This window comes from Tribolium madens, unplaced genomic scaffold (assembly GCF_015345945.1).
Source record: "Tribolium madens isolate multiple individuals breed KSU strain unplaced genomic scaffold, Tmad_KSU_1.1 Scaffold_20;HRSCAF=117;Tcas5.2_LG4, whole genome shotgun sequence".
NCBI lineage: Eukaryota > Metazoa > Arthropoda > Insecta > Coleoptera > Tenebrionidae > Tribolium > Tribolium madens.
Window position 1 is genome coordinate 1,823,790 of NW_025400985.1, and position 11,240 is coordinate 1,835,029.

General features: G+C 30.2%; 1 protein-coding gene across 1 annotated transcript in view; it reads right to left on the reverse strand.

The window, feature by feature from the left end:
* Positions 1–10,021, reverse strand: part of LOC123005680 (ATP-binding cassette sub-family G member 1) — a 12,264-nt gene extending 2,243 nt beyond the window's left edge. The window contains exons 1-6 of the mRNA XM_044399534.1: positions 9,679–10,021; positions 9,323–9,630; positions 8,988–9,133; positions 4,305–4,669; positions 2,149–2,264; positions 1,930–2,098 (exon numbers count right to left, since the gene is read on the reverse strand). Of these exons, the coding sequence (XP_044255469.1) occupies positions 1,930–2,098; positions 2,149–2,264; positions 4,305–4,669; positions 8,988–9,133; positions 9,323–9,630; positions 9,679–9,868 (1,294 nt within the window). The 5' untranslated portion in view covers positions 9,869–10,021. The remainder of the gene's footprint in view (positions 1–1,929; positions 2,099–2,148; positions 2,265–4,304; positions 4,670–8,987; positions 9,134–9,322; positions 9,631–9,678) is intronic.
* Between the last annotated feature and the right edge of the window lie 1,219 nt (positions 10,022–11,240).

Sequence of the window (11,240 nt, forward strand, 5' to 3'; positions counted from 1 at the left end):
ATAATAAATTCTATCCAACTATAAAAATATAAAAATTAAGAAAAAAAATGATTAGCTAATTGCTTGCTTCCTTAATTACATAATTGTTAGTTGTCACAAAAATAAACACGTAAAAGCAATTTTGAAGTAAATAAGTTTAGTAAATTATTTGTGATTGTGTTAAATAATAAACACACCGTTTTGCGCTTTTTGAATTTACAGCTCTTTCACATTATTGTGTTATATTATTACACCTTGCAATATTTTTAGCATTGCTAATTGTTCTAAAAAAAAATGGGCCGAACACAGGTTCGAACTTGGGTTTTTTGAGTTGGTAAATTATTGCAATTGCTTCCTTGATTAAAATTAATTGATTTAATATTGCTTAATTGACGATTTTGATTAATATGCAGTTTGTTATCCTTATCAGTTTCACAAAATGTTTGGTGGCAATAATTACATAATACATACAAATCGTAAAAACAACAAAATCCTGGTCGTTTTCTCGTTAAAACTTACTACTTATAAAGAATTTTCTCCTGATTTTATTTTCAATTTTTCTATAAATATTATTTTTTCTAATTTCTTTACTATTTTCTACCTCCTCAAATATAATTTTTTCAGTTTCGTCTAAAGGACCATTTTTTATTTTTCTACTTGTTTAAAGCTTCATAATTTACCTCAATTTCTCTACTACTTTCCATTTTTTTATTTAGTTACAAATATAAAATTTTTATTTACTGTTTTCTTTAATTATTTGTAATTTTTTTATTTTATTTTCTCTAGAGTTTTATTCTCACCTGAGGATGACCACTTTGTGGTCGAAACGCGTTGTGCTATTAAAATAAAAGTTTGGTGTGACGGGCTAATCGTGTTTTTGTTCATTATTTTCTCTAGTTTTCCCTCAAAGCATATTTTCTAAATGTTTTACTATTTACTTCCTCAAAGATTTTTTCAATTTCTCTAGATTTTCCACCTCAAATCTGTTTCTTTTCTTAGTTCCGCCACAAAAGTTATTATTTTTATACTTTTTATGACTTGGTAATTCACCTCAATTTCTCTACTACTATCAGTTTTTTTCAAGTTTTCAATTTTTGTTTTCCAAAAACACACTCAAACCTCTTATTATCTATAATTAATTTCTCAAAAATTCTGGTAAAAAATGAAAAGTACCTAAAACAACTATTTCACATACTATTTTATTGAGTCTGAAAAAGACTTATTGAAGGGGCTTAAATGAATCCGTAAAATAGCATCTACAAAAAAGTAACTATTTTCGAATTTGAATTTTTTAAATTTCTAAATGCTTTTAGAGATGCTACAGCCAAATTCAGTAGTAGTTTAATAAAAATAAATATTTTTTGAAAAACGTTAATGAGAATTAATTCTCATTTGATGAAATATTGTACTAGTTTTGTATTTTGTTTTTTTTTTTTTAAATGACGCTTGTACGTTGTTCTTTTTTTTGATAATCAATTAAAAATAATTTACTCAAACTAAGTATTTTTAAATAATTAAATTCTATCTAACTTCAAACATACACAAATTAAGAAAAAAAATGATTAGCTAATTGCTCGCTTCCTTAATTACATAGTTGTTAGTTGTCACATAAAAACAAACACGTAAAAGCAATTTTGAAATAAAAAAAATGTGTTGCTTTGCGCTATTAAATTTGCAACTCTTCAAAATTATTGTGTTATATTATCATTTATCACACCTTGAAATATTTTTAGTACTACTAACTGGTCTTAATTAAAAAAAAAAAAAATGGGCCGGACACGGGTTCGAACTCCGATTTTTTGAGTTGCTAAATCATGCAATTGTTTCCTTGACTAAAACTAATTGCCTTAATTTTGCTTAACTGATAATAATTTATTATCAGTTTCACAAAATATTTGGTGGCAATTACATAACCGTTTGAATATTTACAAAACCTTGGTTAAAACTTACATGTTAAAATGGTGAGCATCATCGTCGACATCATGTGATGCATAAGTATGGTGAATAGCAAATTGTAATTATCTAAAACTTTGGTACCATCAGAGCCCGCTTGCCAGTACAACGTGCCCAACATCAGTCCAACCGAAAAGTTGACCATGAGGCGCATATGGGTCAAACTCTTAAAAATCATCATTAAAAATTTCTCAAAATCGTTTTTTTTTCACTTACTTGATCACGTTTCGTTTTGATGTACCCTCGCCGTAGCAGCACCTTCAACTGATTGTAAGAACTGGTAGCTTGTAGTCCCGATTCATCATCCGAGGCGCTTTTCTCCGAATTACCAGCTACGAAAACCAAAAAATTACAAAAAAAAGTCATGGCGTGACAACTTGACAAATTTTATATCATTTTGTTCGTCTCAGTGAGGCAAATCAAATGCACTAAAAAAATTAAAAAGTCCACACACTTGGAACTAAATATTTTTTTCTAATTTAAATGAATATAAAATACTTTAATTTTAAAAAATCATTACTCAATAACTATTAGGCCGATTTGCTTCAAATGAAGACCGTTCTAAGGGGATGGCCTTGCCCTTAAGAATGATATAAAATTTGAAATTGAATATTGGCAAACTTTTCTTCGAACAGTGTTCGAAGAAGTTCGAAGTAAATCGAAATAATCTAAGAAAAACCCCACGAGTAATTTTTTTTTCATCATTACCATCATGTAGAGCATCTCTTTATTAGTTGTAATCCAATTTTTCAAAAGAATATACCGAGTAGTTTTTAAGATATGATTTTTTGAAGTTAAGGTTTGCTAATCAAGCATTGCTCCATATAGGAGAAACATGTTAATCTTACTTAAAATTGCATTTTTATAAAAGTATTTGTTTTAAGACTCTTCTTTTGCTTAAAAATGGTCAATTGCACCTTCTTTGTTCTAATTAGAATAAACAAAAACTGTTTCTTTACTTAAAACAAACAAAGAGTACTTGCGTACTAATTAAAGCAAATAAAGAGTTTTTTTGTTGTAAAAATGACCACTGATTATTGTGCAAAAAGGATCTAGAAGTTTAAAGCAGTAGCTTTAAATATAAGAACAAATCTTTTTCAAATTAAATGACATTCCATTCAGATTCCAACTTGTTCACTTTGTTCTAGCTTTCTGAACTTTTTTTGAAAATGTTCTAAGCAAATGCTTTTTCATCAGTTTCAAGTGATGTTAAATACAATAAGTCACCTGATTTATTTTGTTGGTACGATTAGCTTCAGTTAGCTTGTAGATAGTAGTTGTTGTGATAACAGTTGCACACGAAGCAACTGACTTATTGCATTCAACATCAATAGAAAGTGATGAAAAAGCATTTGCTGAAAACATTTTCAAAAAAAGTTCAGAAAGCTAGAACAAAGTGAACAAGTTGGAATCTGAATGGAAAGTCATTTAATTTGAAAAAGATTTGTTCTTATATTTAAAGCTACTGCTTTAAACTTCTAGATCCTTTTTGCTCAATGATCATTGATCATTTTTAGAACAAAAAAACTCTTTATTTGCTTTCATTAGTACGCAGGTACTTTTTGTTTGTTTTAAGTAAAGAAACAGTTTTTGTTTATTCTAATTAGAACAAAGAAGGTGCAATTGACCATTTTTAAGCAAAAGAAGAGTCTGAAAACAAATACTTTTATATAAATGCAATTTTAAGTAAGATTAACATGCATTTCTCCCATATGGCGCAATATCTGAAAAGCAAACCTTAACTTCAAAAAAACATATCTTAAAAACTACTTGGTATATTATTTTAAAAATTTGGATTCTTACTAATAAAACGATGTTCTACACAATGGTGACAAAGAAAAAAAAATACTTATAGGGTTTTTCTTAGATTATTTCGATTTACTTCGAACTTCTTTGAACACTGTTCTAAAAAAAGTTTGCCTATATTTAATTTCAAATTGCATATCATTCTAAAGGGCAAGTCCATCCCTTTAGAATGGTCTTTATTTAAAAATAGTTATTGAGTAATGATTTTTTAAAGTTATAGTATTTTAAATTCATTTAAATTAGAAAAAAATTATTTAGTTGAAAGTGTGTGGATTTTTAAATTTTTTTTAGTGCATTTGATTTGTCTTAGTGAGACGAACAAAATGATATAAAATTTGTCAAGTTGTCATGACTTTTTTTTGTCGCCCTGTGTAATTCATTGCAACAGACCGCTTGTCGCAGGTGGTTATCATTGACGGGTGAAGGTGAAAAGTTAAATTCTTTGATTAGTAATAAACTAATAAATTTAGATCACTTGCTTGAAGAATGATTAAAAAACGCAAATAATCACATCTGTTTGTTAATTAATCATGAATAAATGTTTACATTTCTGTATCTCTACTAACCGATTGGTCGTTTCAATGTTGGTACTATTTCTTTGTCAAAGTACGCCACCGAACTCCCATTATCAGTGGTGGCAACCATCGTGTCAATTATCTCATGTCCGTACTCCTCGCATGCTAATTCGATAACAAAGTCGGCTGGATTGTGGTACTGGGGACATGGGTACTTAACGTCGTTCAAGAACGGTACCAGATTCATGGTACTGCCTTGGTACAAGCACCGCCCAGCAGCCAGGACGTAAACCTGGTCGAAAAGTTGGAAAAGCGAGGCTGATGGTTGATGGATGGTACAAACAATGGTTCTCCCTTGTCGCGCCAAATCCTTGAGTAATTTAATGCATTGGGAGCAAGAAGAGCTGTCCAAACCGCTAATAGAAAAATTATTAAAATTTCGGTAGTAATAAAGCGATAATTCAATTTTGATCAGTATACAATGAAAAAGTTTTAAGTTTTAACGGTGAGCAAAACGCAAATAAAAAAATATAGACAGATAGAGCATTAAATTCTCAATAATAAGAGATAATGGTAATGCAAAAATTTTATTGAAAATTGTTTCGTTTTTATTGTTACAAATTTGAACAGGTAGAAGGATATTCAATTTTAAGACAAAAGTGTCCTATAAATATGTATCAAAAAATGTTTTGTAAAGGAGCTACACCCTCTGAAAGGGGTGCGTTTTTCAATGAAAAAGACCTTTTTTGTGAAAAACTATGGAATTTAAAATTTTGTTGTTGAAAGTGGCAAGAAAATAATTAGAGTACTTTTTATCCTAACCCACAAAAAATATACCATTTTCAACTTAATTTGCAAATTTTTTGGCCCATTCGGGTGAAATTTTACTTGAAATAGACAAAAACAGCGTCGTTTTCGACCCCTAATTTAGTTATTTTAGCAAAATTTTGTGAAAAAATCAGTTTTGGCTCGAAAACGTTTTTATTCGCTTGAAAATAGATGAAAATAAAATAATTTTTTTCCTAATTAATTTTTGGGCATGTTTTGATAAAAAACAATTAAGATTTTTACTCACAAATGGCAAAAAACACCATTTTTTTATCTAATTAGAAGATCTCACGCCTTGCTTGACCAAAATGTTGTAAAAAGTGCATTTTTAACTGAAAAAGTCAAAAATAATATTTGGTCATTTTTTTCCAAAAATGTTGCAAAAAAAAAACAGTTTTTAACTCAAAATATGTTACACGCTTTAAAAGATGCACTAACCTGGTTTTTTTGGCTGTGAATGAAATTTTTTGAAAAAAAGTAGATTTTTAGGTCACCAAACTAAATCCAGTGAAACAGACCAAAATAGAGCGATAATTTGAATTTAGTTTAGTGTTTTTGTGGCCTATTTTAGCAACATTTTGCCAAAAAAAGAAGTTTTTATTTCAAAAATGTATTTAACTGCTTAAGAAAGCCAAAATAGCACAATTTTTATCGATTTTTCAACTGCTTCGGACAAAATTTTGCAAAAAAATTGCTGAAGAATTTTCTCAAACGTTTGAGAAAGTGAAAAATATAATATTTTCGATTTCCTTTCGTGTTTTTATCTTGTCTCGATAAAGTCTTATTCAAAATTTCAGTTATCTTAAAAACATACTAAAACGCTTAAAAAAGCAAAAATAGTATGAATTTCGACCAAACTTGACCGTTTCTTTCGGTAGAAAACACCACAAAACATGTGTACTTAACATAAATATTAGAAAGATTTTACTCAAAAAGGGTAAGTTGTATCTAAAAAACGCAAGAGACCTCTTTTTTGGTAAAAACTATGAAATTTAGAATTTTGTTGTTGAAAGTGGCAAGAAATTTTGGCCGAAATAGTTAGAGTACCCACAGTTCAAAAAAATATACCATTTTCAACTTAATTTGCTTATTTTTGGCCCATTTGGGTGAAATTTTACTTGAAATAGACAAAAACAACGTCGTTTTCGACCCCTAATTTAGTTATTTTATCAAAATTTTGTGAAAAAATCAGTTTTGACTCGAAAACGTTTTTATTCGCTTGAAAATAGATGAAAATAAAATATTTTTTCCTAATTAATTTTTGGGCATGTTTTGATAAAAAACAATTAAGATTTTTACTCACAAATGGCAAAAAACACCATTTTTTTATCCAATTAGAAGATCTCACGCCTTGCTTGACCAAAATGTTGCAAAAAAGTGCATTTTTAACTGAAAAAGTCAAAAAGAATGTTATTTGGTCATTTTTTTCCTAAAATTTTGCCAAAAAAAAACATTTTTTAACTCAAAAACATATTAAGCGCTTTAAAACTTGCACTAACTTGGTGGTTTTTTAGTTGTGAATGAAATTTTTTGAAAAAAAGTAGGTTTTTAGGTCACCAAACTAAATCCAGTGAAACAGACCAAAATATAGCGATAATTTGAATCTAGATTAGTCATTTTGTGGCCTATTTTAGCAACATTTTGCGAAAAAAAGAAGTTTTTAGTTCAAAAATGTATTTAATTGCTTAAGAAAGCAAAAAAAGCACAATTTTTATCGATTTTTCAACTGGTTCGGACCAAATTTTGAAAAAAATTGCATTTCTGGCTGAAGAATTTTCTCAAACGTTTGAGAAAGTGAAAAATATGATATTTTCGATTTCATTTCGTGATTTTATCTTGTTTCGATAAAGTCTTATTCAAAATTTGAGTTTTTATCTTAAAAACATACTAAAACGTTAAAAAAAAAACAAAAATAGTATGATTTTCGACCAAACTGGAACTTTTTGTTCGGTAAAAAACACCACAGAACATGTGTAACATAAATATTAGAAAGATTTTACTCAAAAAGGGTAAGTTGTATCGAAAAAACGCAAGAGACCTCTTTTTTGTTAAAACTATGGAATTTAGAATTTTGGTGTTGTTATAGCACTTTCTACCCTAAACCCCCCCAGTTTAGGACGCCTCTGATTAAAAATTTCAACATAAAGGTAATCAACTGTACCAAATTTTGTACTTTTATGTAAAATGGCTTCTGAAATATTAGACAAAATTCATTAAAACATACACCCTTTTCGGGAGTGTAGCGCCCTTCGCAGGTATTTTTCAAAACATGTTCATAGGAAACTTTTATCTTAAAATTGAATATTCTGTCACCTGTTTAAATTTGTAACAATAAAAATGGGACACCCTGTATTTAAAAAAAAAGTCAAACATTTAGCAATTTATTCTCCGTGTCATATTTTTGAAAATGAAAAGAAAGTTGTAGAGTATAAGATTTCGAAGAAAAAAGTCCCCAAGAGCATGTCTCTATCGTCAATAGTTTAGGTCCTAAAGACGTGTCTGCAATGAATACGACAGAAAATTAATTTAAACCTAAACGGTTGAAGATAGAGATATGGTCTTGTAAGAAATTTAATTCTCTACAACTTTGTTCCTTACACTTTTTTTGTATCTTCAACCGTATTTGTAGCGTTCTCAAAAATATCGAAAACAGTATTAAAAAAAAAATTTAATCAATTATCAGTTTGTGTTCCGCCCAATGTTTTTGTGAACACTGCGAATACGGTTAAAGATACAAAAAAAGTGTAAAAAACAAAATTGTAGAGAATAAAATTTGCTACAAAAAAGTCCACGAGACCATATTTCTATCTTCTTTGAGGCCTAAACCATTAAAGATAGAGGTATGGTCTCAGGGACTTTTTACTATAAAATTTTATTCTCATCTAAATTCACAGCATTTTGACCAATATGAAACGGAGCACAGATTGTGAAAAATTTAGTCGTTCGTTTTTCACAGCTTATTAAGAAAGTAAAACTGGACATTTTTGCATTTTTTCCAAGCAATTAGTACACTGGTTGAATTTAAATTAATTTAAAACGATTTGAAACTGAAACGTAAAACGCTCTAAACGCCCTTATTTTTAACTACTTTTTTTAGGTCCAAAAAATTGAGCAATTTTGTTTCTCGTTTCGTCTTCTAGTATGTAGTTCTCCGTAGTCACTATTTAATTAATTTTTGCACAGTAAAAAATAAAAAATTATCAGTATATATAAATATAATAATTACTATTGTTTCAGTAGTCAAAAAGTGCACTGTTATACAAGACATCGAAGAAATATCACTTTAATAATCACATTTGCGTTAAACTGAAGCCATTATTCTTTATTTTTACAATAAAATAATTCGAATTTCTACAACTTTAAATCCTGTACTTTCTTCGTTGCAGAAGTAAGAGAAAATTGTTCTACGTGTCTTAATTTTTGTGTAATAAATTTTTAAAAAGTGCATATTTTCGTCAAAAAAAGCAAAATCGACTAATGAAAGTTTAGTGTAAAAACATTGTTTTAAAAGGCTACATCTAAAAACGCTAAGAAACATATGGTGTTTCATTAAAAAAAAAACACAAGTTTGTATCGTAACTTATTTTTGGGACATGCTGTATGGTTGAAAATAATTTTAGATGATACACTAGATTACTATCTGTCAATGTCCTATACAATTTTTTTTTAATTTTACCATTTGTATGTATTAGCCCCTGCGCAAGAATGATTGTAGCAAGAGCTGGAAGCTGTGCACAAATGGTAATCAGTCAATTTTGTTTTTGAACGCTTTGCGATATCCCGATTTTGTTCGTAAATCTGTGAATATTAAATGAATTAGTTTTGCTAAACATTCATTCATTGTTTTTTGCATTTATTATTTTTCCTATGCATTTAATTTGTTCAGTGCGGTATTGTGCAACTTACGTTGTTGGTTCATCGAGAAACATGACAGTCGGGTTGTTTATTAGCTCCAAAGCGATGGAAAGTCGCTTTTTCTGCCCGCCTGACAACCCGGCCGCTTTCGTGTTCATTGTTTTGCTCAAACCCAACCATTTGAGGATTTCTTCAATCTGTAAACAATTTAATCTAATGAGGAATACGCAAAATATGTTTTATTGTCCTAGTTGTGCGCTTTCACGGGTCAAAGCAACTTGATAAGAGCAGCACGCGTACATGTTATCACTTTTTTGTACAAGAGAATGTTCATTTCCTTACACAACCTTGACTAAAATAACCAAGAAAGGTCAAGATAAACTCACCGTTTCTGTTTTTTCTCTTTGGGACACTTCTGGGCCGAGTTTAAGATCAGCAGCGATTTGCATGTTTTCGGAAGTGGTCAATAGGGGTTGAAGCCGGTCATCTTGCTGGATGTAACAAGACGATTTGCGAAATTGTTTCAAGTTTCGGGGAAAACCGTTCGCGTAGACGGTTCCTGTTACACCACGGATGCGGTAACCGCTGAGGATGTCAAGGAGGGTGCTTTTGCCGGCCCCCGAGGGCCCCATAATGGCGATGAGTTGTCCCGGGGGAAACCTCCCATTGACCCCATGGAGGATTTCCTTTGTCCCTGGAATTGGCATTACCTAATCTTATCACCGATAATTGAGATAACTACCTTTTCTAAACCCCAAGGAGGCCGTGTAGGTGATATCCTCGAATTGTAAGTCGATGGTTTGCTGCGGTGGTCTGGAAAAAGTGCCACTTTCCGTCTCTTCTTGCATCAAAGTCACTGTTTTTTCCGCACTGTTATATGTAACACTTTCACTTTCCTCCCGGTTGGCAGCTTCGTGCATTATGACTTCCATGGTTCATGGAAGAATGAACAAAAGTTGTTTGCGCTCGCGCTTATTTCTACTGAATTATTATCATCTTGCTTTGGTCACTTATATAGAGTGTGGAAAGTTAAACAGATTGGACCGCGATTAAAGTCCATTCCCGCTCCGAGAGTACTCGTATTGTCACAAATGTGATGTGCACAAACCCAATCATCAGCAGTTTTTTTTTATAAATAAACTATTCAGCGGTTTCGTCACAACTTAAATGCTACTTTAAACATATTAATTATGCATCAGGTATGGTACCTCGTTCAAGGCCCAGTTTCTGGTCTCTGACGTCGATGGGGAGTACCATGAAACGGTCTATAGGTCGACTGGAATCTGCTTTTGATTTGAAATGTTGTTTGTGACGTTTTAAAAATTTGTTTTTCCTCAAACGCATATTAGAGTCTATTGTTATAAACTTTACACAAATTAAATGGTAATTAACCATATTAACAACTTCTAGTTATCGCTACTTCCTCTCTTGTGATATAACTAGGCAAGAAATTTATTTTTTCGAAAGAAAACTGAACTTTAGAACATGTGTAATAATTTTGTTCGGTGACTAAGGTAGCGTCTCAATTATTTCAAAACTGGTGCTATTGATAGATAATAGATAAAATTGTAAGTACTTTATGATATGGTATTTGCACTTAAACACATAAAGGTTTTAAATTATTAAAACAAAGTTGGACATTTTTGTTTATTTTTATTTATAAAGAAATTAAGTAAGGTTTTTTTATCTGGTTTTGCCTTCAATTCAGACCACGAATCACAGGAAGACTTATAAACGTAACAAAATAAAAAACACAAACACAAACAGTTTATTTTTCTTCATCTTTTTTTTTCTTACTTGACTAAAGATGCCCCCATTAAAGAATCAGCGCAAAGTTTTAAAAATAAGTGAGTTTCTGCTTTAAAAATGTGGTAAACCGTTAGAATTGGCTGACATTGGCTAAAAAACGATGATTTTTGGCTTGTTTTTGGCTAAAATAAGTATGTTATGTTATGTTATGTCTCAAAAAATGAGGTAAACCTGTCGAAATTTATCGAATAAACGATTTTTGGGCCAGTTTACACAAATCTTTTTAGTTTCTGGCTGAAAAACGAGCAAAGTTTTGTTTAGTTTATTTTAGAAATATATTTTTTTAAATTGACAATATAATTAAAAACAGTGTATTATGTTATTAGAAATAGAAAAGAAATTGACCTAAAAATTCAGTTTTTAATGCAAAATTTGGCTATAACACGCCTTAAATACGACAAACTAGATTAAAATTAACATTATTTTGCTTTGATTTATTTTTTTAAAGCGAGTTTTGTCAATTTTTATTTCAATTCAGACTACAAATCACAGGAA